At 38.5% G+C, this 27,279-nt stretch overlaps 1 protein-coding gene across 2 annotated transcripts in view; it reads left to right on the forward strand.

Moving 5' to 3' along the window:
* The window catches only part of ARL15 (ARF like GTPase 15), a 398,154-nt gene that overhangs the window by 132,002 nt on the left and 238,873 nt on the right, over window positions 1-27,279 (forward strand). For both annotated transcript variants that reach the window (XM_072824625.1, XM_072824624.1), the window contains 2 exons: window positions 6,800-6,944; window positions 23,031-23,090. In XM_072824625.1, the coding sequence (XP_072680726.1) occupies window positions 6,800-6,944; window positions 23,031-23,090 (205 nt within the window). The remainder of the gene's footprint in view (window positions 1-6,799; window positions 6,945-23,030; window positions 23,091-27,279) is intronic.

A 27,279-nucleotide genomic window follows, 5' to 3' on the forward strand; every position in this document is an offset into this window, starting at 1 on the left:
CCAGCGTGGGCTTCTCTTAATAGACAAGCTTTGTCCTTGCCAGAGGACAAAAAATGGTTAAGTGAAAGCAGCAGACAGCAGGGCAGAGAAGCCAGCAGCTCTTGAGGGCCCCCTCGCCTTCCTCCCAGCCAGTCCCCCGTCTCCTTCTCTGCTCCCTACTTCAGCCCTGCAGGAAGCAGTTCCTCTAGCTCTACTGGGAGGAAGATGCAGGCACTTGAGCCATAAACTTGACTGTGCAAGGGAGGAAGCAATATCAACACTGGCGTCGTCCCCTTCCTCTGCCAGGTTCTGTTCTCTCACCCAGGCCGACTGCCTTAAAGCACTCTCATTCCCTCGAAACCACAGAAACATTCCACCCCTGGGACTCTGATCCTTGAGTCTGGCCTCGGTAGTACCATGGCTGAGAGGATATGGGTAGGCGCTCTGGAGCCAGGCAGCCCTGGTCGGAATTCCAGCTCTGTCACTTCGTAGCTCTGGTGCATTTTCCTATCTCTGTGTTCCCTCTATGTGGGTGCAGCTAATGTCTCCTCCACATGGCACACCCTCAGACGTTGGAGGCTTCCAGTCCTGGCTCCACTGAGGCAAGTTATTTATGACTTTTAGGCCTCAGTTTCCTTATCTGAAAATGGGAAGCATCTAGTGACTTTCTCAATGGGTTGTTCAAGGAGTAAGTGAATTAGTACACATACGTCCCTTCTATAGGGCACTAAATGGCATTGGCGACATTTGGCTCCGTTTTTAAGTTTTGGGAGCACCCATCCTTCCTCGTGTCTTTTCCAGAAGTTTAAGTGGCTTTTATGAGCCTTATGACACGTTTTGGTTGTAGTTTCCAAAGACAGACCCACATTTGTCTATTACAGACATGGGGAATATTTTATTTTAAATCCCACAATTTTTAATGTTTAAACACTAAATATCTCATTAATTGGATATGGTTAGCATTAAAAAACACTTCTAAAAATTGACTTCCTTTTAAAAGCTTTTCATTGTGAGAGAGCAAGGGTCAGAATGTACAGGTGCCTCTTTTTGGTTTTAAAACCCATCCAAGAAATCACTTCAGATTATGGGTGAATTGTCTCTTGCCTTTAGGTACCAACTAATTGGTATTGTTTTAATCTGACAAATATCTATGGAATGCAGTGACAGGACCCACCCTAGGACTCCACCAAAAGACTTGATTATTTGCTATCGGAAATCTCTGGTTTTTATTTGGTAAGTCCTTTATTTAAATAAGGAGGAGATGGTGTGGCATTCGAGCAGTGACTGCATGGCCCTGGGGAAGTCCCAAAGCTGGCTGAAGAACATTTTCCAGCAACTATACAGAGCTTCAATCAAATCGAAATCATGCTCAGAATAAAATCATGTATTCATGATGACAAACAGAGCATCGATTGAAACAAATGCCATGTTCCCAAAGGCTAGGGATTCAGGGACATGGGATGGTAGGAAATCCTGGCAATGCAGGGGCCAGTGCCAGAGGGGGAGGATTTTGAGTAAGACTGTGTCCAGAACTGAGAAGTTGTAGGACAACTGCTCCTCTGCTTTGGTGCCTGGCTGCCCTTGGTAACTGTAAAATTAGACTTTATGAATGAAGGATAAATAAGTCTTTGGGTTGATGCTGGTAATTTTATCATCTACTTAATTCTTAAAATTAGAAGAAAAAAATAACCCCAAACACCTGGTATTTGCTACAGCGCTAGACATGTGTATACAGACCAAGGAGTGAAAGAAGGGATTAATCCTCTTCGGGGACTGGAGAAGACTTTCGAGAGGAGGTGCCTTCTGAGCAGAACTTTGAATAGGAATTTGCCAAGTAGAGAAAAGTGGGAAGAGCTTTTCCTTCTGAGGGCACACAGTCTGAGCACAAAGTACCCAGACTGCTGGCAGAATTAGTGAGTGATTTGGAGGGTAGCTGTAGTCATTAAGGAGGAGATGCAGAGGGAAATGAGATCTACAGTTAAGTGCTAAATTAGTGCTTCATAGTGCCGGTTGGTGGAGCAGTTATTCACTGTGTACCTATTGTGGATGGTGCTCTACCAGACTTACTAAGACATCTGCTGCTGTCCCCAACACAAATGACTTTTTAAGGCCATCTTGCTGCCATGGTGCTAGGCCACCCATCTGAAATGCGAGTCCTCATTTGACCTTCACTATTTAATCTTTGGCTTTTTTTCCCCCCTTTAGCACACGTGATCATTCTCCTTTGAGCAAATATTGCTAAATCTTTTGTTTTTTTTAATCTTTTTAGTGAATCCACCTTTCAGCCAAAGGTTATATGATTATGTGATTTGTCCAAAGTCTATGACACAGATGTCTCTGGTGATTCCGGTCATTGCTATCTCTCAAGACCTTGGCACCCCATTTCCTCACATAAAACATTGGTAGAAGCTTACAGACACATGCTAAGGGGAAATATCCTGCCTCCCAGATACACTGGGTCCTTTTGAAAAGGAACAAGTCATAACAGACCCCATGTGAAAAGACCTGTGAACTGAAGCAGTCTAGACAAGAGACCATGACCTTGGTTGCACACACACACACACACACACACACACATGCGCGCGCACCCCACCCCCCACCACCACCATCCCCTCGCAGCCTGCCCCATGGTTACAATGCAGACTCACCCTGTTCTCTATTCCCTGCCACAAGTGAGGGCCAAGGGTTGTGTGTCTTTGGTCTTGAGTTGGAGTTAGAAGGGGATGGAGCTTGTGGACGCTGCTGTGGGCTGGCGAAGGAAGCACCAGCATGTGGGCTGCCGGGCCCTTGCCCGAGGAAACTGGCGATCACCTAGGATACGTTAGGATGATAAGCATCCTGATGAGCAGTTATTTATTTGTATGGTGCCTTTCTTGTAGCAAAATGCATTGAACTGATGCCTCATAACATCCTCCTGAAGAAAGGAAGTGGCAGATAGTGTTAAAACGTTACTGGTTAATCACGGGAAACTGAAGCATGGATAGGTTTACGGAGCCTGAACAGAGTCACACAATGCCTTAGTGTCTGGCCTGGGAATGAAGCCTGAGTTTGCCGCTTGCTGTCAGGACTGCCGACGGCATTGTGTTTAGCATTGTACAACAGTGAAAGGGGCTTACTCTTAACAATGCGAGAGCTGCTTTAGGAGACAGACACAATGAACTTTGGTACAGTATAGTCTAGAGGCCAAAATGAGTAATTTTAAGTAAATTGACTATGAGATCCAAAGCTTCATTAAGTTTTAAAATGAAAAACAAGTGAAGACTGTACAGTTTTTAGGAACTGACTCAAAAAACATGAACATTCTTTTCCCGTTTGAAATAGCATATTTTTAAAAGCCTTATTTTGTTGGCTCCAAATCTGACACTGTTCCTGCCAAGCATAGGATTTATTTATTTCAAATAAATATTCAGAGGTTCTGTGATTTATTTCAAAGATTCTGTCTTGTAATGATTGTCAATCTAACCTTTATGCCTTTTATGTTCCAAAGTACCTGATTTCCATAGACTGTGTTTTGGGGGCAGTGGGGGAAGGCTTTTGTTTTATTCAGATTTAGTTTGGGTTCTTCTAGACCAGTTGAAAATACAGAGCCTGGAATTCAAGAAAGAAACTGAGGGGCAAGGAGAGATGTCATGTTAGGTGTCTTAACCATCACTGTGATGAATCTAGAGAGACAGATGTGCGGATTACAGTGTCACCACTAAATTGCTTCTCATGTCAGTAGTGTCTTAGTGACTTAGAGAAAACTAACAGGTGATCTAGATATTAGTGAGTTTGGCTGCAAACGTTTTTACATTCTGGATTTTAAAAACAGCATGAAGGTGAAGTTTTGGAACTTCTGGCCAAAGTATTTTGAGTAATACTGGCATATGGATAACTTAGAGTAAGATAGCCATCAATCACCTACAGTTTTATCTTGTATTTAAGATTTGATTGTTTTGACCAGGATAGATGGGCCAGTCTCCTTCCAGGAAGGTCTGAGGGAATTCTGGGAGAGGAGCTGAGCAAGAAAGGGGCAGTTGGGAGCAAGAATTGGGTCTGTCCCCTCTTTCCCTAATGAAGATCAAAGTAGTCCAATAGGAGAAACCACAGTGTGATTAGTGGTGTTGCCTGATGTATTGCATAGATACAGGCACATATACATCTGCCTCCTAGAAAAACTCACCGTGAGTCCAGGAGACTCGGGGATAAAGTTGGCCAAAAGTCAGACCCTACCAACCAACCTTCATGCGAATCCAGGATGTGATGGGTTGGTGTCTACGGTGCTCTTTATAGTTGTGGTCATCAATCTTGTAAGAGAAGGCATAATGGAACTCAAGTAATGCCAAAGAACAGCAACTAAGATGAAGGGAGTAGGAGGGGTTGCTGTATGCAGGCAGACTGAAACAATTAGAGCTCCTCAGGCTTGAAGAGACAGAGCGGAAATATGATTAGAGTTTAATAAATTTGTGAAGAATATGGATTAGATGATCATAGAATGGTTTACCAGAAGTAGGCAGAACCTCTTAAAAGCCAAGGAGAAGTGAACTGAGGTTAAAACAAAACAAAACAAAACAAACCCAAAACCTCTATATACTGAGAAAGTAGACCCTGTACAGCAAAATCTTGAAAACTGGGCTCCTTTCTGGCAATGAAGGGAAGTGGAAGGGTCAAGAGTTACTCTTATTTTGATGCAATTTTCTTGAAATGTTGAAAACTGGACTACTTTCTGGCAACTGGACTACTTTCTGGCAATGAAGGGAAGTGAAAGGGTCAAGAGTTACTCTTATTTTGATACAATTTTCTTGAAATGTTAGGCAACCAGGAGAGAATAGATGAAGCTTCCTAGTAGTTTTCACATTTTCTTTTTTCCTTGGGTGAAATGCAAATGTTGTGGATTCTTCATTCAACATTTATTCCTGGGTGGTAGATTCTATGCCATGTCTCCTGCTATGCCCTTGGGACACTGGGATGAAGATGGAGAGGGATGGTTCCCACAGTTAAGGGGTGAATAGAAAACTGTAATGATCAGCATGATGACTTGACAAACATGCTGTGAGAGCTTAAAACAAATTGCTAACATTCTCCAGGGATCAGATCAGGTGCCCCTGGAGAAGGGATGCCAAAGCTGAGACCTAAAAGTTGACAGGCTCTGAGTCAAGAGCTAGGGGAAGAGGGAACAGCATAGGAGTGCCTGGAGGTATGAGAGGGTCCGTACGTCGGGGGCTGGAGTAGAGGGAACAGTGAGTAGAGAGGAATGGGAGAGCAGGCTGGAGGGAGTGGCAGTTGGTGGAACATATTATGGAAGACCTTGTAGATCAAAAGGGTTTAGACCCTAGAACAGTGGGAATAGTCACTGAAGGGGGTTAAGCAGATTGGATTTTGTTTTTATAAATAATCATGGTGGCTGCCATGGAGAATAGAGAACAGAGAGGGCAAGAGCAAATATGCTAGGACCAGTGGGAGAATGTTGGTGTTGTCCAGGTGATAGTGGCTTGGACTAGAGAGAAGTGGACAAGTTCTAGAGTGATTTCAGAGGAGCTATGGACTAGACTTGCTGACTGACTAGATGAGAGGTGTGAGAGAGAACTAGTCAAGCTTGACTTATGAGAGCCCATAGGCCTCAGATTTTATCTGAATGAGACCACAGGCTTTTTCTAGGTCTTTTCTCTCATGATCTCCAGATAATCTAACAGTCAGTAGGCCTCCCTCCCTCTCCCTCTTTTTCTCTCCTGAATTATTGAGAGCCTAAATATTTCAGGCTCTACAAGTTGACACATAACTGGTCCCTAATAAATGAACGTTAGGTAAGTAGAAAGACCACAAATGGCCTGATTTCCTGTCTCCTAAAACTCCTGGCCTTTAATTCTTGCAGAGCAAACAAGTTCCTGCCATGCCCAAACTGCTCAGTAGTTCATGGTACCCTGAGGTCAGATGACCTGAAACAGACTTTGGCGCAGATCAAGATGGCAGTGACCTATACAGGGACTCTGTTGAATGATCTATAAAAGCTTTTTATTTTCAAATAGTACCAGAGTTTTAAGGCTAATACAAAGAAATTTCCCATGACTCTCCACTTCACTGGCCATTAACATTTTACCATGTTGGCATTGTCACAGTCCTCACCGTATAGAGCTGATGATGGACACAGATTTAGAAATTTTTTGAACCAATTAATTATGGATGTCAAGACCCTTTGTCTCTAAATACTTGATTAGGATGTGTTTTCTCAGAACAAGGGTTTTCCTTTTATTAGCCCAGTACAGTGATTAACTTCAGGAAGCTAGTGACCTCATGCAATACTGTTATCTATTATTGGTCCCTCACCTGTCATCCCACTGTCACTTCTGCTATTTTTCCTCCACCTGTTCCAAGGGTCCAATTCAGAAGACATTGCATTTGGTTATCCTGTCTCCAATCTTCTCTAACCTAAAACAGTTCCTCAGCATTTTTTTGACTTTTAAGACATTGAGATTTTAGAGAATGGGCCAGCTGTCTTGTGGAATGCTCCTCAGAGTGGTTTTTGTCTGAAGTTGTCTTGTACTTAGATTCAGACTGTGCATTTTTGGCAGAAAAGCTGAGCGAGGATGTCTTGCCCCTTGCAGGGTGCCTGTTGCAGCAGGAGGGGAGCCGTGAGGTCCACATAGGTCTCATTCCTAGGGATGTTAACTTTGATCACTTGGCTAAGGTGGTGTCTTCTGGGTTTCTCCACCATGAAATTACCTTTCCTCCTTATAATAAATAGGTTATTTAATTACTTCTTAATACTTAGTCATTGTAAATGTTACTAAACTTTGTGTCCAGTCATATTTAAAAGAGCCTCATTTCTCCCCTCTCTTGGCAGTGTTTTAGAGCACTCTGCTGCAAGGGACCACCGCCTGCACGACCTGAATATGACCTGGTTTGCATAGGCCTCACAGGTTCTGGCAAGACCAGTCTGTTGTCAAAGCTCTGTAGTGAAAGTCCCGAGAACGTCGTGTCAACCACAGGTGGGTACTGTGCCAGGGTTCTATCCCTTTCTCTTTCTCACCCCCAAAATGTTCCAGTTTCTTATGCTATTTGTGGGAACCATCCCTTCTATTTGTGATTAAATGCTTCAATTAGTTTATTTTGGGGTGTTCTCTTTTTCAAAATAGAGTGGGGGATGTTAGTAGCATTAAATTTCTATACCCTATATCTCTCTAGTTGGATTTTTTTTTTTTAAAGATTTTTAAGTTATTTATTCATGAGAGACACACAGAGAGAGGCAGAGACATAGGCAGAGGGAGAAGAAGGCTCCCCGGGGAGAGCCTGATAGGGGACTCTATCCCAGGATCCCAGGTTCACGACCTAAGCAGAAGGCAGATACTCAACCACTGAGCCACCCAGGTGCCCCTCTAGTTGGATATTTCAATGCCACTGAACAAGTCAAGCTCAGGAGAATATTGGTACAAACTAATGCTGAAACCTGGAATTCTAGTACTCTAACAAAATGGCTTTATCTCAGGCTCAATGAGTGCTAGTCTCCCTTGAGGAGTCACTCTAGCCTATTTGTGTTAGTCATACATTCCCTAAATAGTGCAGCTGGTGGTCTGAATCTTCTTTCCTCAGAGCTCCCATCTGGAGGAGAGTCAGTACAGGAACCATTGGTCAGGTTATGTTGTTTTCTAGATGTGGCCAAGAAGTCAGTCTAGGCAGTGGTTCTCAATCAGGCGAGATGTTGGGTTGTCACAACTAGGAGAGAGGGCTACTGGCTTCTGTTGGGTAGATGCCAGGGATGCTGCCAAACATCCCACAATGAGCAAGACCGGCCCTCACCACAAGGAAGAAGAGTGAGAGCACACTTAGTGGCTGGTTGGGTTTGGAAGATGAGCAAGAAAGAAGCCAAAGATGATTCAAGTCTGGTCCAGGTGATAGGAATATGATGGAATCATTAACTAGGACTTCCTAACAAATAAGAGTAATACTGACGACCAAGAAGAGCCTTACCTCAGTTAGGGTCAAGATTTGCCACTAAATAAGTTGGGGATTTGGAGCTTTTCAGATTTTAGAATTTTAGTTTAGATGAGAAACTATGGACTTGTAAAGCATTAGAGGCCTAGCATCATTGAAGGACAAAGAAAAGAGGGGCGCCTGGGTGGCTCAGTCGGTTAAGTGACTGATTCTTGATTTGGGCTCATGTTGTGATCTCAGGGACCTGGGAACAGGCTCCACACTCAGCAGGGAGTCTGTTTGGGATTCTCTGTCTCCTCTGCCCCTTCCCCACCATCCATTTGCATGTTCTCTCTCTCCAGTAAGTACATCTTTAAAAATAGAAATAAAAAAATAAAGGATAAAGGAAAGAATAAGGGCTTCATGATCATTGGTGAAACAACTGAGGCTGAGCAGAGCTCAAGCATGACCTTTCATGTGAAGTCATTCCTGACTATTGTCCTTTTCCCCAAGACAGAACTGAGCACTCCTCCTCCTCAACTGCACATGGTCCATATTCCTATCATTTGGTGCCTACAACACTGCTGTCTACATTTCTGTCCCCAACTTGGGATGTAAGCTCCTAAGGGCAGATAAACACATTTTATTTGGCTATATACACCCAGAACGTAGCATAGGATTTGAGCATAGCTCCAGATGTCTATGAGTGAGTAAGAGGCAGTCGTAATTTGAATTCTGTTTTGATTCTGTCTTTAAATCATCTGAGGCTCAAAAGTATGGTGACATAGCTAGTGATAGAAGTAGGGTGCCAGTTCAAGTCTTCAAATGAAGTTTGGTGGTACCAAAGACTTAGGATTTGTGACGAGAGTAGTATTTGCTGCTTGTTGGTAAAATTGTGGGTATCTTTGGAGAAATGTAACTCATTATACAAATCTTGTTAAGTTAGTAATTCTTTTCAAGCAAAATAGCTCTCCATAAAATGTCAATTGTTATAAGTTTTATAATCTTAAAGTTTTAATGCTTTGCTTTTACTGGAACCAATAGTAACATCGTGTACTAGTTGATTTTTCTGATGCTTTAGATGTTAGGTTGCCTGACATTTTGGATATGAGTTGTCATTATCCTGAGCCACATACAGTGACTTCTTGGAGGCCTTTTTGAAGGTTGCTGACAGCAAGAAGTTTACACCCAGGTTAGGAAGATGAGTTTCTAATGACAAACAGTTGATATGTGTTGCATGTTTAACATATGCCAGGTGCTAAGACAGCATGATGTGTGCTGTATGTGATGATAAAAACGAGAAAGCTAAAAAGGATCATTTCTAATGTGAGGAGTCAAAGAATTCATAGGGGATGTTAAGTGTGAGAAGGGCTTGGGATGACTAATCCTTGAGCAGAAAGGAATGGGGTGAGGAGAAGAAAGATAGGAACCATTCATAGAACAGCGACCTTACTGGGTTGAGACCAAGGACGCAGAGTCTAGGGTGTGTTGTGACCTGACACTGAAGGAGCTTCTGAGAGAGACCTGTACCATGAAGAGCCAATCCAGTAGGGATTGAAATTACGGGGATGGAGAGTTTAAGGCAACTATGATTGATCCTATAAGAGTGACAGCCACATTGGGTAACATGGAGGAAAGGAAGAGATAGGAATCAAATGTGCCTTAAGTTTCTAGCCTAGTGATGGCATGCATTGTGAAAAGTAGGAAGAACATGACAAGCAATTTTAAGATAAATGATGAATTTGGCTTTGGACATGGTAATTTTGAGGTTTTGGCAGTACTTTCAACAATGACCCAAATGCCAAAAGACAAGCTGACTAGAGAAAGTTTGGATCTGGATTTGGGAGACAATTGAGTTGTGGGTTTGGAGATTGTTGAGGAATAATGGGCGGTAGAAGGAAGAAGAGTGCTAAGCATCAACTATGTTTCATTCATTCTTCCCATATGTGTTGAATACCTGTCACCTGACTGCCACTGATTTAGGCACTGAGTATGCATTAATGATAACCGTTGGAGTTTCCATTCTAACATCTGCATCAGACAGGGAATCCAAGCCAGGCAGTTCTGTATGGTACCATATAGAAAAATATGAATCAGAGACCAAAGGAACTGGAGTTAAATAATCATCAGTCTTAAGTCTGAGAAAGGGCTGTGGTGACATTATCATTGTTAGCGAACAGTTTCAGTGCAGGGTATTACTAAAAACCAGCCTGGGCAATGAAGGGGAATGGTGAACAAGCAGAGGAAATGACAATGTATAGACTGTCCTTCTTATTCCTTGGCCCCTTAGCTAAGACTATACATAGACTACTCTTTCAAGAAGGTAGATAGCAATGGAGAAAGCCGTGTCTAGGGAATTTATTTTTACAAGGATAGGTGCTGTGTGGGCATATTAGTAAGTAGACAGAGGTACTAGGGCGGTGGTCAGAGAGAAGGAAAGATGAAGATGCTAAATAGAGGCAGTGACAGCAAGAATGAATAAGGATTTCTGATTTTGTCAAAACAGAATAATTGGAATTCTGTCAAAACAGAATAACTGGGGGGCTTAAGGGACAGACAAAATCTGAAACTGGTTTCAAGAGCATAAATTTATCAGGCAACAAAGCATAGTCATCTGAGCGATCAGAAACAAAGGAGACGAGCCCTGCATTTGCCCCAGCTTACTGCCTTGAGAGATTCCTTGGCTATGGCACACTGCCAGGGGGAACTGAGGTATTGCTCACTGGACTCCCTACATTATGATAGATCCAAGAGTTGGAGAGACCAAAGCAACTAGGACTCATGGGACACAGTAACAGAGAGGAAAAAGTTGTACAGCAAGAGAACCCTGGAGATCTATAGAGGGTCTCCCTTGAGCATCCAGGATACTCAGTAGTTAGCCCATATTCATACAAGGCTAAAAGTTATGGCTGTTTCCTCCAGCCAGATTGGAAGTCATAATTCACAAGGTACTGGGTACTCAGGAGAGTCTTGTCTCAGGAATCAGCTCAAAGCTGAGCACTGCTCTAGACTCACCTAGGAAATCATATTAACAAGACCAAAGACTCCAACAGTTTCCTACCAACTGTAATGCATCCTAGAACAAAGTTGTAGGAGATTTACAGAAAACAATTACCTGGCACTTATTGTAAAATTCACATGTTAGACGTTCAATCAAATATTACCAGCCATGGTATAAACATGATTTATAATGAGGACATGGAATAAACATGATTTGTAATGAAAAGAAAAATCAATTGACTCTGACTCAGAACTGACACAGATAAAGGAATTAGCAAAGAAAGACTTAAAACTGTTACTATAAGGAAATTCTCTCTGTTCATACAGATAAGTAGAGACATGGAAGATTTTTTAAAAGAACCATATAAAATTTCTAGTGGTGAATACTATAATATCTGAGGTGAAATATGTAAACCAGGTCAATTCATGGTAGATTACACATTGTAGAAGTGAAAAGTAATAACCTTAAAGGCCATTAGTATTAGCGACCCTCTAAAGTATTGAAAGAGTGAGAAGAAAGTGGAAGTGCAAAGAGCAACACGAACTGTGGAAAAACTTCAAGTCCCCAAACATGGGTCATTGGAGTCTATGAAAGTAAAGGATGGAGAAAGGAACAGAAAAAAGATTTGAAGACATAAGGTCTAAAAGATATTTAAACTTAAAACTATCAACAACAAATCCAAGAAGTTCATTAACCTCAAGAATGAGATATGAACAAACTACATGAAGACATATAATAAAGTTGCTCAAAACCAGTGATAAAGTGTGAGGATTAATTTTATATTTTCAACCTGGCTGGGCCAAGGTGCTCAGGTATGTAGTCTAATATTATCCTGGATGTTTGTGTTTTGGGAAGAGAATATTTAAATCAATGGACTTTGAGTGAAGCAGACAGCCCTCTATAATGTGGGTAGGTCTCCTCCAATCAGTTGAAGGCCTGAATAGAACAAAAGGTGACCATCCTCCATCAAGGAGGAAATCTTTATCAGGTAGCCTTTGGAGTTGACCTGCAGCCATTAGCTGTTTCCCGGTTCTCTAGCCTACCAAATTTTAGACTTTCCCAACATCCATAATGGAGTAAATTCCTTAAAATGTATCTATGTATACATAAACCTTCTATTGGTCTGTTTCTCTAGAGAACTTTGAATAAAACAAAGAATATCTTAAAAGCAGATAATGGATGTTACAAAGGAACCATGATAAGAGTGACATCAGATTTCTCACTGGAAACCATGCAAACAAGTCTGTGAAGCAACATCATTAAAATACATCATTAATATAGCAACATCATTAATATAGGGGAAAAAAGTTATCAACCTATACCCAGCAAAAATATCTTTGAAAAAGAAAGTTACAGACTTTTTCATTATACCTTTTTATTATACTTTTGTCATACTTTTTCTAGCATGAAAAATTGTTAAAAGTCCTTCAGGCAGAAGAAAAATGATTCCAGATGGAAATCTGGATTTACACAAAGAAATGGAAAGAACAGAAATGGTAACTACAGAGGTAATTATATAAGATTTAGTTCTTTTTTTTTAAGATTTAGTTCTTATTCAAATCTATTTATAAGATAATTGTTTAAAAATGTGAGGTTTATAACATACGTGAAGTAAAATGTAGGAGAATAATGGCATAGACGACATAGTGGGAAAAGAAGTATACTATTGTAAGGTTCTTATATGTGAATTGGCTATAATAACACTTGAAGGTAGAGTGTGATAAAAGATGTACTTATATAACCCTAAAGTAACCACTGAAATTACAGAGTGATGACCAATAAGGCAACAAGAGAGATAAGATGGAATTATCAAAAATTATCCAGAAAAAGGCAAAAAGAAAAGGATCAAGAATAGATGGAATAAATAGAAAACAAGTGCTAGGGTGGTACCCTAGAACCTAACTATCAATAAACAAATTAAATGTAAATGATCTCGACTCAATTAAGGGACTGAGACTGACATTAGATTGAATAAATAAACATACAACAAAAAATGGGTCCCAACTACATGCTGACTTGAAACAAATCTTAAATATAAAGACAAAAATAGGCTGGAAAAAGATGTATCATGCTAACAGGAGCCAAAAAAAAAAGTTGGAGGCGGTATGTTATCAGAAGAGACAGATTTTAGAGCAAAGAATAAAGCTGAGAATAAAGAAGTTCATTTTATAATGAAATCACTTAAGAGATTTTAAGAGTACTAAACATTTATGTAACTATTAACAGCTTGAAAATACACAAAGTAAAAACTGACTGGAACTCTAAAGGGAAATAGACAAACCAACATGTCAGATTTTAATACTCTCTCAATTATTGACAGAACATGTAAGAAGAAAATCAGCCAAGATAGAGTAGGTTTGAAAAGTACTATCAGCCAACTTGACTTGATTAACATTTATAGAAAACTCTGATAGTGGAAGACATTCTTCTCAAGTGGATGTGGAAAATTAATCAAATTAGACCATATTCGAGGATATATAACAAGTCTCAATAAATTTAAAAGGACTCAGGTCCTACTAAATATGTTCTCAAATCACAGTGGGATTGGATTAGAAATCAATAAGATTTCTGGGAAAGTCCCCAAGTATTTGGATACCAAATTACTTCTACACTTGATCTTAGCCAAAAGGCTAAGCGATCCCAAATTACTTCTAAATGACCCATGGATCAAAGAAGAATGCAAAAGAAATTATAAAGCATTTTGCACTGAATGAACGTACAACACATTGGAATTTGTGGGATGCCTCTGAAGCAGGAGTTTAGAGGAAATTTATAGCACTAAACACCAATGTTAGAAGAGTTTCAAGTCCGTGATCTCAGTTACTACCTTGAGGAACTAAAAGAGAAGAATGGATTAAAAACAAAGTAAAGCAGAAGAAAAGAAATTATAAAGACCAAAGTAGAACTCAATGAAACAGAACAGAGAAAATAATTGAAACCAAAGACTGGTTCTTTAAGATGAATGAAATTTGTAATTATACTCAAATAGATCAGGAAAAAAAAATATTAAGACACTAATATCAGGAATAGTAGTTATAAAATGTAGATTTTATAAATATTAAAAGGATAATAGAATGTTATGAACAGCTTTATGCCAGTAAATTTGACAACTTGAAACATTTGTTGAAAGACAAACCATCAGAGCTCATTTAAGAAGAAATAAAAAACCCGGATAGATCTGTATTTAATGGAAATGAAATGATAGTTAAAAAAAAAGGAAAGGGAGAAAAAGAAAACTTGAAAACTAGTTGGCTGTACTGGTGAATTCTATCAAACATTTTAATAAAAAAATAATGCCAATGCTACATAATACCTTCCAGAAAATTGAAGAGGTAAGGAAACTTACCAACTTAGGCAAGACCAGCAAGTTTAATGCCAAAACCAGAAACACATTACAAGAAAACTACATATCAATATCTCTCATGAATACAGATGCAAAAAGTATAAATATAAATTTAGCAAATCTAGTATATCACAAAGTGACATTTATCCTAGGAATGCAGGATTGATTTCACACTCAAAAAAAAGAAAAATCAGTGAAATTTAATTCATAATATCAAACTAAAAAAATGTGATTCTCTCAGATACAAACAAAAAAATCTCAATTTCTGATAAAACTCCACAGAATACGAACAAAAGGGAATTTTTCGCAACTGTTAAAGGGCATCTGTGAAAACCCTACAGCTACTCTCATTCTTAATGGTGAAAGAATTCTTTCCTCCTCGGATCAAGAATAAGAAGACAAGGATGTCCGTTGTCAATACTTTGATTCAGCATTGTAGTAGAGATTCTAACCAGGGCATTAGGCAAGAAAATGGAAAGGCTTCCAGATTGGAAAGGAGTAAGTAAAACAGTCTTTATTTGCAAATGACACAGCCATCTATGTAGACAATTTGATGGAATCTACAACTTTATATCAGTGAATTAGAGATAGCAGAATTAGAGCAGATAATCTTGGAGATCTGAAAGTTTGGAGAATATCTTGGTCATTAATTTAGAAGAATGTTGTCCATAAGAATAGAAACAGGAAGATTGTGGTGTACAAATGTTAGCCAAGTATTGAATTAATTTGGTTAGATGACCAGACTCTCTGAAAATTGATAAGTGGAAAAGCAGAGGTCCATGTATAAGTAGAGGCCACAACTTAAGGTGGAAAATTATTAACAGATGACTATGGTGAAGTGGTCTAAAAACATCATGAGGACTGCATGCTTGTCCTGAGTGGCACTGTTTGGGAAAAGAAAAGTTCTGTTGACTAGTGGAAAGAGGATGGAAAAGTGCAAGAAAATGTTGGACCCTAGAGAAAACTTTTCTTAGCAGTGTCCATATGACTCAGTGAAAGAGTTCCAAAATGTTAAAGGAGAAGCTGGCTTGAGAATGAGAGGCCTGAAGTAAGGATATAGGAGGGAAGGAGATGCTTATTGGCTGAGTCTGTGTGTTCACTGTAGCCATTGAAGGTGGAGAAGAGATTGGAGAAACTAATTAGTGTTGGACTGAGGAAGGGGGGAAGGAAGAAAGGTAGCAGGGAAGAGCCAAGCAGGTTGATTTTAAGTTGTCAGTGGACCCACAGAAACCAATTCCCACAAGAGTTCCAGATAGGCATGGTTGGTGTGTTCAAACCTACTTCCTGGTTCTTTTTTTGTTAAGATCAGATGTGTGTGTATGTATGTAATTGAAGAACAAAGGAGGTGGAAGGAAGGTCCTAAAATAAATGGCAAAACCTAACAGCAAGAAAAGATAACTAGGAGAAAAAATGAAGGGAGACAGCCACTCATTACATGTGAATATTTAATGTGGAAAATGAAGAACAGCTGCAAGAGGCTAAGAATGACTTACACAGGAAAAGACCAAGAACCTTAACTCTAATTTTCCAGTAATTCTAAATGTTTATCAACAAGACAGAATGTCAGAAGAACGATACTGTTTTTGTAACAGGTATTAGAGTATACAGCTGTCCCACTTGGAGAATTCAGTCACAGTTACAAATAGTATCTAGAATCCAGTTGATAAGTGAATTAAAAGAGATATTTCATAAAAAGAATTAACAGCGAAGAAATAAGTGGGAAAGGTTCCACTTTGCCATAAATTCAGCTTTACTAGAGAATAAACAAGAAAAACATTAATTTTATACTCGAATTGATTAATATTGCTTTTTCTTTATGATAAGACTCAATGCTTTGTAAGGTCATGGTAGCATGCGTTAGTGGTGGCCTTGTGCTTGGTGTTGTCCCTTTTCTTGGAAAACGATTATTCATATAAATCAAAGGTTGTCAAAACATTCACATCTTTTGACCTAGTAATTATGCCATTGGGAATTTACTTTAAGCACATAATTTTAAAGAAACCATTCACACAAAGTGATTCCTTGCAATACTTATATAACTAAGATTTAATTTAAACATCCTTATAGCAAGGAAGTTTATCAAATTGTAGGCAATTCTGTGGAAAAAGTTATAGAGTAGAAAAAATAGTCTTCCATTGGAGAAAATTTACATTTGTTTTTAAAATTAAACTGTGCCTTTGAATGAAAAATGGGAAAAGAACATGTAATAATAACGGTGCTATGGGCGGCCCGGGTGGCTCAGTGGTTTAGCGCCACCTTCAGCCCAGGGCGTGATCCTGAGATCTGGGATCAAGTCCCACATCGGGCTCCTTGCAGGAAGTCTGCATCTCCCTCTGCCTGTGTCTGTGCCTCTCTATCTCTCTGTGTCTCTCATGAATAAATAAATAAAATCTTTAAAAAATATATTTTTAAAATGTGCTACGATACAGCTGAATTATTTGTGAAATTTTGTTCTTTTAAATTATTTCTTTATAATGACTTGATAGCAAGCCAATTAAAAGTAAAATATTTGTTGGAAGAGTTGGGAACAACTGAAAAGAGAATCTGCCTTTGAGAATTTGTTTCTTAAAAGCATCACAAGAAAGATATGTCCATCCAATTTTAGCAAGACAAGAATGTCTGCCTTTTCTTCAGAAGCAAAAGGAGTCCAAACTTTATTGGATTGCTAACCTCAGCAATCTTTTACCTTTGACATAATTTTTAGAAGATACTTAAATTGTCAAAACTTAAAGGGCCAAGAAACCCTCCAGAGAGTGATTGGAAAGCTTGCACCTTGGTTGAGAAACAAAAGTGATCTTTGTCCCTAGTGAATTCCTTGACTGGAGATGCACGAGGAATTTGTTGATTAAAAAGGGTTGTTAACCTATAGATTACACAAAGACTCTAAACTAGAGGAATGGAGTCTAAAGGCTTAGGATAATATATTGACATAACCTGGAGAAAGCAGAGCACCTGGGAATTGAAAAACGTTGAACATCTCTTCTAAGGATATTTCTTATTACACCTGGAAAACAGTCGAGTGGGATGCCATTCTGTTAAAATAGAAAAAGATCATGATAATTTGAAAGAAATGTACAAAACGTTCATGAAAAATTAGAGTATTTTAGAAACTTAAGTATTAGCTGTGTATGTGTTAAGTCAGCAAGAGAAGTTAAAAAATCCAATTTTGTTATCTGCTAAAGGACTGTTTTATAAATGCCTATGGATTAGATTTGCTTTTAGGGTATTGAAATCATACTTAGAAGAATCTCATTAGACTGGAGGAATTGTCCCAATGTCACAAAATTACCATGGCGTAAATCATGCCCTGGGTTAAAGTCAAGGCCACCAGCTCTGTGGAATGCCTTGCCCTTCAGCAGTTGTTAAAATGATCCAGGGATTTCAGAAGTACACACAAAGTATCCATGTGCAAGTGTGCAGACTTGAGTATTAGGAGGGTAAGGGGGGGGAGGAGTTGGTCTGTAGATCCAAGTTAGATACTCATGTGTTCCACCCAATGAGTAAAAATAGACTAGTCTCACTCCCCAGACTAATTTTGTCACAATTCCAGGAATGCTCTCCCTGCATAAAAAAATTTCACATCCATCTCCCTTGTATCACAGGTTTTGCTGAATTTTAATACTAAAAGTCAAAAACTGAAAGTCTATGCAAACAATTATTTCCCCAAAGAGTTATTAAGTCATATATTTATTAAAATTTGTGGGGTTAAATCTTCAGGGAGGTTTCAGTCTTACCGTTGTAGCTTTGAGAGGCCAGGAAAAAATGACTGCGTCACTTAGACTGCAGCCATCAGCTTGTTTGAGTGGGATCTGGGGAGTCCTGCCCATGAGGCCTTAAGCCAGATACTGGAGGCCATTGATGATTGACTCAGTTGTTACTGTCATTTCCTCTTTTTTGTTTAAATAATGGAATCCCATTATAGAAGACACCTTAAGGAGCTTATGTAATCCACCCATTTTGCAGATGAGGGATTCAAGGTCAAGAAAAAATATGGCTGGTGAGTCTAAGAGCTGTGGCTAGGATATGTGGGACAGTCCTCTTATCACATCAGCACACTGACTACCTGTGGAGACATCAGAGGATGCCTATTTTGTGGACAAGGAACAGCGATCAAGCCTAGTGTCATGGCTGAGTCAGTTGAGCTTTTTCTCTCTCCTGCTAAAGTCCTGGTTTTGTTAATAACACCAATAAAAAAGTACTTTCTGAACTCATGCTATTTTCATTCCATTAATATGGCAATATCATGTGAGCATGAGAACACCTACTTTGGTTCTTTGTATTGCATTATTTATAGAGAGGCAGAAGAGTTTTGAAGATAGCACTTAGTACTCTAGGTAGGGCACCTAGCCCTTTCTTGCTCACTTTCCTCCTGGGACAGTAGTACTGATGTTAGGATTGTTGTGACAGTTAAATTAGGAAATAAATATAAACCCTCAGCATAGATCTTTAAAGAAATACTGAGATCATATTATATGCCTATCACTGGCCTAAAGGATATACTGCACTCTTTCTCCAGGCAGGATTCTTGCAGTCTAACTGGGGAACAGATATAAAACAAAGAAACGGGTATGAAACTATAACTGAAAATTTCATGGAAGTACTGAGTACTGGAAGAACATAGATCTCCAAAATCAGCGTATTTCTTTTTCTTTTTAAGATTTTATTTATTCATGAGAGACACACGGAGAGAGGCAGATGCATAGGCAGAAGAAGAAGCAGGCTCCCTGTGGGAAGCCCAATGCAGGACTCAGTTCCAGGACCCTGGGATCATACCCTGAGCCAAAGGCAGATACTCAACCACTGAGCCACCTGGTGTCCCCAAATCAACCTATTTCAAGAATGTCATGGAAAACTTGCCTGACAAAGTGGAGTTAAAACCATACCTGAAGGATGAAGAGTTTGCCAGAGGGGCAGAGGGCACAAATGGAGCAGAATGTGCAGAGGCCCTGAGTTGGAAGGGACATAGCTTGTGTTAGGAACTCGAGGAAAATAAGTGGGAAATGATACAAAAGAAAAACTGGAAAAGGAAAGGACCACCAGACAAGATCGAGCCTCATTAGGTGTCTTGAACTATATCCCGAGTAGTGAGAAGCTATCTGAAGATTTTTAACCAGGGGAGTGATGTAAACAGACATGAATTTCAAGATGATTCTAACTGCTGCTAATGTGTGGAGGAGACTGAGCAGGCCAATACTAGATGCGAAGGGTTGAGTTTAGGAGGCTCTTGAAGTTGTCCAGGTGGTGGTGGTGGCTTGACCTGAATTATGGAAAGAAGTGGATATAACTGAGAACTATTTCATAGATAGAATTGACAGACTTTGTTGACTAGAATTAGGAAAGAGGGAAAGGAAGTGCTATAGAAGACTCCATATATTTGGTTTATAGAAGTCCTCAAATGTTTTCGATTCTATAGGTTTAACTTTTATCACTGCTTTCATGATAGATCAGCCCTTGAGATCACATGTGATTTTGACTGGGAGAAATTTAAAGCCTCTAACAGTTGGTGACCATTAGTATTCAGAAATTTTGGTTTTATTTACTACACATTTTATAGCCCTGGGTGCCATTTGTTCTCATTTACAGATGAGGAAACTGAGGCACAGGGTGGGTTAAGTAACTTGTTCAGTTGATAATGGCAGAGCCAGAATTGGAACCCATAGGTTTTTTTCTTTGAAGCCCATATTATCCTGGTGGTTTTTATTCCTCAGAGCAACTTTCGGGAAAGGTGTTTTGGTGATTTGACCTTTATCTCCCTTCTAAATATTAATATTCCCCCTACCCCTTGACCTCATCCAACCCAATAGAAAGGAAGAAAGTAAAGTTGATCTGATAGTTACCCTTCTTGTTTGCCCTTCTGGTGAACTGAAAGTGTGGCTTTAAATTTTAATTCTTTTTAATCCTCGCAAACATTTGGAATGACTAAAAATTTTTAACAAATTGTTTCTTTGCCATGTGTAGTACATTTTTCTTATTTTCTAGACTGATTACGTAGGCTTTGTCCTCTGAACATTCATTACCACAGCTATACTGTAAAAATATGAAGACAGCAAAATGGAAGACTGTATATACCTTTGCAGTATAAATCTAGCCACACATGTTCGATTTGGAGAGAAAACATGTGTATTCTGCAGAAACATTTATATGCCTATAAATAACATTGCTAGGTTACTTGGCTTGTGTGAACATCCGAGGACATTTTTGCAGTCAGTTTATTATATCTGTGAGGATTAAAGAGGGTAACAATGATAGAATCTGCCCATTGGATTATAAATTTCAAAAGCCGTATTTTGCATATGGGTGCAGCAATTTCTGGAAGAATATTCCTTTCCTTAGGCACCTGCATATTGTCAGCTTTTAAGAATCAAAGCAAATTAAACATTGTTGGTGTGCTCTATAACTCTGTCTTTTTCAAAGTCAGGGCCTATCTTATTTCTCTGGAAAATCCATACTTAAGTTGTCCTGAACATAACCACTAATAGACTCCTGAGTATTTGCATAGCTTTTCGTTTTCAGGATTTCACAATCATTGCCTTTTAATCCATACGACACCCCTGTGAGGTGGGTAGACACATTCAAACATCCAAGTCTCCCGCAGGCAAATTTTGGTGCCAGCAGGAGTATTGTGATTGGCACTGACTTTCCTTAATTTCCCAGAGGCCAGACACCTGGAGAGGCTTTTCTGCAGCCCCAAGTACATGCCAGTGCTTCAGCCACATGGAGCTGCCTCCTTGTTCCTTCTGCTTTTTCACTAAGATTCAGTGACTGCATGAACCATTAACCATAACGCTGTGGCCACTGTGTCAATCTGCATCAAACCTACCCAGGAGGGCTATGTTTTGGAAAATTCTAGAGAGCCTGATGAACTTTTATACAACAAATTTCAACTGTTCACACTTCTGTCACTCTAATAAGGGTCCTTTTCATTCAGTGGTAATATCTGTGGCTCCAACTATGTATTTATTATTGATAAATACATCCCCAGGATTTCTCTTAAGAGTCTATAATGCGTTCAGGCAGGCAAGAGATAGCCGTAGCTAATGATGAAATCAATACAGAGCTAATTCATATAGAATGCTAGCAGTCATATATTGTGTGCTTATTTGTATCAGGCACCGTGATAAACATAATACATAAGTTGTATCATTTTTATAATAACTATATGAAGGAGAGTCTATCATTCCCATTTTACAGATGGCGAAAGCCAAGGCTAGTAGGTTGCCCACAGTCACAGAACTGATTTAAACCTAGTTCTGTCTGACTCCAAAGTCACTTTTTAACCATTAGATGATATTTACTGCCTTAGGTGGAAGACCCCATGGAACTTTAAAGTGCTAGCATAGGGGATCCCTGGGTGGCTCAGCGGTTTGGCGCCTGCCTTTGGCCCAGGGTGTGATTCTGGAGTCCTGGGATCAAGTCCCATGTCAGGCTCCTGGCGTGGAGCCTGCTTCTCCCTCTGCCTGTGTGTCTCTGCACCTCTCTCTCTCTCTCTCTCTCTCTCTCTCTTCTATCATGAATAAATAAATAAATAAATCTTAAAAAAATAAAAAGTAATAAAGTGCTAGCACAACATAGAGCAAAAAAGTAATAATAAGGTAAGATATTAAAAAGTGCATATTAACTTCTATTTTTATACAGTGAAGCAAGACCATGTAAAAGAATTGTTCTTATCCACAGCATATGGTGTGTCTTTTCACCTTTCCAGACACCTATCATAACTTCATAACTGGCTTCAAACAGAAAGTATTTCTAGATCTTACACTCTTAAGTCATTATCCCCTTTTCAAGAAATGATCTTAAAATTGCACATACTAATGTGTAAAACTTTAGATTAATTGGGTGGTAGAAATTACTGAATAAATTAACTTTTAAAAATTAGTAGGGCTTTTAAATGAAAAAGTACTTGTATATAGCAAAACATTGAAATAAAAAGAATCTTCTCTTTAAGACCTTCACATCCCCAATGGTCCCAAGAACCCTCACTAGTCTGTTTCTTGTGGATCCTTTCAGGAATAATTCATGGGTTTGTTGGCATGTGTGTGTATGTGTGTAGGAATATATGCATGTATGTTGCAATTGATAGGCTTTTATACAAAAACCTGTGAATCAAATATGTTGAAGTCAATCATGACTTGAATGATAATAGTTAAGTCTTAAATACATAATTTAAAAAACTATACTCTGAATATATTTTTATTAGAAATCATTTACTGCATATATTATAAAATGTGCGTAGACAATTATCACACTTTTAAGAAAAATGTATAGTATTAACCATATTCTTAAAACTCTGACATAAATCCTATATAATTTTAATATATGATAGTTATAATTTAGGTACCTTAATCTCTAGAGTTGCTAAATTATATGTGAGAGACAATTAACTTTAGGAATAGGTGCAAAGGTCCTAGTAGATCTAATATTTTCTTTGAAGTTTCTCTGTACTTAAAAATGTCTGTCTTACAACTGATAAAATTTACAAGTGATAAAAAATATTAAAGAATAGGGTATTATTCTTATGGATATTTTGCCATAATACACAGCTATGTTTTGCAAATTTGAAGAGGATAATGTGTTATCAATATCAAAAATATTAAAGAATAGGGTATTATTCTTATGGATATTTTGCCATAATACACAGCTATGTTTTGCAAATTTGAAGAGGATAATGTGTTATCAATGTATCTTGAATTGTGTTTCCAGCATAAATATGAGCTATGAAAAATAGCTTTTAATCTGCCTAAAAAAGGCTGTGAGCATTTTATGCATTTTTAAAAGTTAAGTTGCTAATTCCTTTTTTATGTCTTTGTTTTTTAATTTTAGGTTTTAGTATAAAAGCAGTGCCATTCCAGAATGCCATCTTGAATGTAAAGGAACTTGGAGGTATAACATTTAAAATCCTTTCTGTGTCTGGTTTAAGCTTGTACTAATTTGGTATTAATGTTACATATAATTTAAAAATTATTATTCTAGCAGAGGATTCATTTTAACGTTTTTCCCTTGGTGACAGAGATATTTCTTTCATTTTATATATGTTTTAAAGGTTGTCAGCATTCTAAGTAATAAGCTTGTGTGTTTTTGTTTTGTTTTTTTAATTAGAGAACCATGCTGTTGGTTCTGTTTGATATGCTACACATTCTTTGGTTTTACTTGTTCAGAAAATGTATTCCTGATCGAAAGGTATGAAGGGAATTTTAATATAACAGAAAGATAAGTCATATATTATGCAGGGCAAAGAACTGTATTTTAAAGTAGTTTGTATTCATCCTGCAGGTTTTATTGTATTAGATCTTTTTAGAATGTATTTGTTCCGATAATAAATCTTTGCCAATGGATTCTTTGCTGGTCAAGCACATTTATTGGATAGGCTGTACCCCAAACTATACATCACTCCGTCTTTCATTACACTCTGTGTCTGGGATTTTTTTGGTTGTGTTTTATGTCAGTCAGGGTCTTAACCCATGTAAATAGGTTAACAAAGAAATCCGTCAATTCAGTGAACCTACTAAATTCTCTAATGGCACAGGAAAATGGTTAAGTGCTCTGAAGTTCAGGATCATATTGGTGAGTTTAATGACTTAGAAGAAAGTTCTCTTCCATCTCTTTAATCACTTTGTAATATTGACCTTCCCCCTCCTCCCTCACTTTTTTCTAAGTTCATTCTAACTGACCTATTTTTAACTTGATGCAATTGAAACACAAACTTTATGCCATTTTAATAGTGCTTAATGCCACCTTATTTTTATCTCCTTAGTGTATTAGTTCATCTTCTCAGGTGTTGTAAAGAGTTGTATCTAGAATGAGTTTATTTCTGCCAGTCTTTTTTATAGCTATTTTTGACTTTCACAGCATTAATATCTAAATCAGCCATGGTTGATAAATTTTGATTTCCCTTTAAGGCGTTTGATTTAGTCATTTGGGTACAAAAATTCTAAAGTGTGAGTGTTTTGTCATGGAATCATTTTTCTACATAAAATTTTTAAAAGACTGCTCTTTTAGGTTGAATATTTTAATAATCTGTGTGGTTTCTAGTGCCTCTGCTTCTCAGTGACCATGTAATTATAGTCAGGAACATATTGTAAAAGTCCACGGAATCAAAATGTATGGCTTGAGAATTTTATTGGTTTTAAGTGTGGTTGATACTTCATAAGGATTTTTTTACTAGGCTAGACCCAAAACTTTTATTGAACCCCCTCCAGGTGTAAGAAACTATTGATTAATTGATAAGGTGTTTATTAGAGATGTTAGTTGGATGATACAAATAGTGAATGTGCCTGGATAACTGAAGTGAACCCTTCAGGGAATTTTTGTAGCCTTGCCTCTGTGCCACTGTAACACTGAAATTCAATACAATAAAAGAAAAATTAGGGGACAGGAGGTATAAGATGGGAATCTGTCTGTTCCCAAGCCAGGTTTCATTTTGCTGAAAACCCTCTGCCCTGACAATTGCAAGAATGGACATTGCAGTGAAGACGGTACCATAGAGTTCAATGGTAACATTATAGTTCATGTGATGGCTATTCTGTAATGGTTTGAGATACAGGTAAGAGATAAAACTGTCAGGATTGGGACAGGTATGTGAGTTCCAGGCTAATGATAATGTGTTTGTCATGCAGTATTCTACTCCCCTCAATTTTAGTAGTTCTGTTCTCAGTCGAGAGACCGTTTCAAGGAGAAAGTGATTTTTCTGAGTAGAATCTGATTGTGCATCCTGGTTGAATGCTCAGAGACTAGCTGTGGAGGGAGTTTATTGCTTTGTTGTGCATTCACGAAGTCCTTTATTTAACAAATATTTTTTGAGGGCCTCTTCTGTCTGGAAGAGGACTGGACACTAGACTGTGTCTCATCTAAGAAGGCAGGAAAAGTAGGCTAAAACACACAACAGAGTGTAGCTTTCCAGGATTCAGGGTATCTCTTAGGTGGTAGGAAGTGCATCTGAATGTAAGGTACCTATGTAGCGTTTAGGGAGATTTGTAACCGAGTGAAATCAAGGTGCTTGAGAAGGAGGTAGCTTATTGAAAATTTCAGGAGGAAAGAGTGGCATGTTTTAGGAATGATGTGTGAAGATGCAAAGCCTTCTTATACCAATAGAGGATTTCTCAGAAGTCCAATCACGTTGCATTCATCCAGGGAAAAATCTTGAAATCAGGGGAGAAATTCAAGAAGATAGATGGTAGAAATAGCAGTACTGAGTGCCACAATGTGGCCAGCATGGTGGGATGCTCGGATGGTTCTGCTTACTGGAGGGTTAATTCAAGAGATGAGCATCCCCCGTGATCCTCCCTGCCACAAGCTCCCTGTTCAGATGGCTCCGAGGCTCTCCATCATCCCCCTTCTCAACCTTCACTTGAATTTCTCACTTGTTCAAAATAGGAAGAGACACGAACTAGTGTTCCTTATTTAATAAGAAGAAACAGAGTGAAGTGAATTAACAGTGACCAGTGGAGTTGAAGGAAAATCACTTTGGGGAGATCTTAATAAGAAAATTTGTTTACTTACACAACTGATAGTTTGTGTCTGTGCATATCTATAACTTGTATGTATAACATATACATAGATCTGTGTCCTCATCAACTTCCTCTTTTGCAAGGGTGTTTCCTACATCTCTCACTCTTAAAATTTTCACTCATGCACATTTTTTTCTTGTGGCCTTTTCTTACCATTCATGCCATCATCCCAGCACAATTTATATCAAGCATGATTCTAGTTGCTGAGAATAAAAGATATTTAAAATATATCCCCTGTCTTCAAGAAACTTGTGATTTTTTATTCCGGAGACATTGTTTGATTTCAAATATTTGTTTTCATGAAACTTTGGAAAATGAAATTAAGGGGGAGAGGAATAAGTTCAAGATAACAGGTGATACCAATAGAGATATAATCAGTCCAGCCTGGTGGTTTATGGGCAAGTTCTGTTTTCACTATTTTGAGAATGACTTGCTCTCCTTACCTTAGCTGTCATCCCCACCAAGGTGCACTGATTATGCCTATATTTATGTGAAATTGGAACTCTAAATATTTTTTCTATTTTTTTTCTTAATCCCATTTTTCTCCCTCCAGTTAAGTTCTCATTTAACTTTTGCAGCTTTGTGCCTAACGGGTGCTATTACTCTCTCACGAGTAATGAGACTCAGGATGGCCAGGCACAGAGATTGAGTGACTTGATCAGAGTTATTTGGAGAACGAGGTGGATGTCCATTTGAGTACTTACCCAGTGTGGAACATTTTATCTCGTGCCTGGCACAAGAGAAGTGCTTCCAATTGTTATCTGCTACTGCTTTTATCATGATTATGTGCACAATTTAAAGTCTTTACATGTTGGTATTATTTTGTGTTGGTATTTATTTTGTTAACACTGTATTGATAAAACACGAACACTTTACTCTTTGCTCAAAAACTTCTTTGGGACTTAATCTCTCTAACTATTGCAGCTGCTTTTATTATTGATTTTTCTATCCCTGACTCTCAAGTCAATTCTTGTTCACTTATGGTTCTGACTCCACTGTTGTAGTCCTGCTCCCCTTCTGATCTCTTCAAGAGGGCTTTTGAATCAGTCTTGACCTCAGCTTTCCAGTCTATCTTGAGTTTTCCACAAACGCATCATTTTCATATTTTTATTCTTTTTAATTCATTTATTCAACAGATACTTATTATGTACATATTACATGTCCAGGCTGAGTTCTAAAAAGTAGCGGTTATATTGGCAAGAGAAGCCCAGTCCATGCATAGACTAGCTATTGGACACAAGGGGAGACTCTTGTCGTGTACTTGTCTCCTTGATTAAAGCCAGATATTACTATTTACAGTCCTAGAATGAATTTCTAGATTAATCCCTCCAGTACTGGGAGGGATTTTTTAATACCATCCAGCATGGCTGTTCAGATCTCTACAAAGGACATTCTGTAGTATTGTTCAGTAAATTGATTTTTCTTTCATTTGGAAGGTTTTTATTGAAACTAATCTAAATCCTTTTTTATTTTTAATTAAGTACTCTGCTTGTCTTTTGCTATTTATTATTCTGGATGTTGTGCAAGACACCTAGTAGGATCCTGAACAGACAGAAAGATAAATC

This window comes from Canis lupus, chromosome 4 (genome assembly GCF_048164855.1).
Source record: "Canis lupus baileyi chromosome 4, mCanLup2.hap1, whole genome shotgun sequence".
Lineage (NCBI taxonomy): Eukaryota > Metazoa > Chordata > Mammalia > Carnivora > Canidae > Canis > Canis lupus.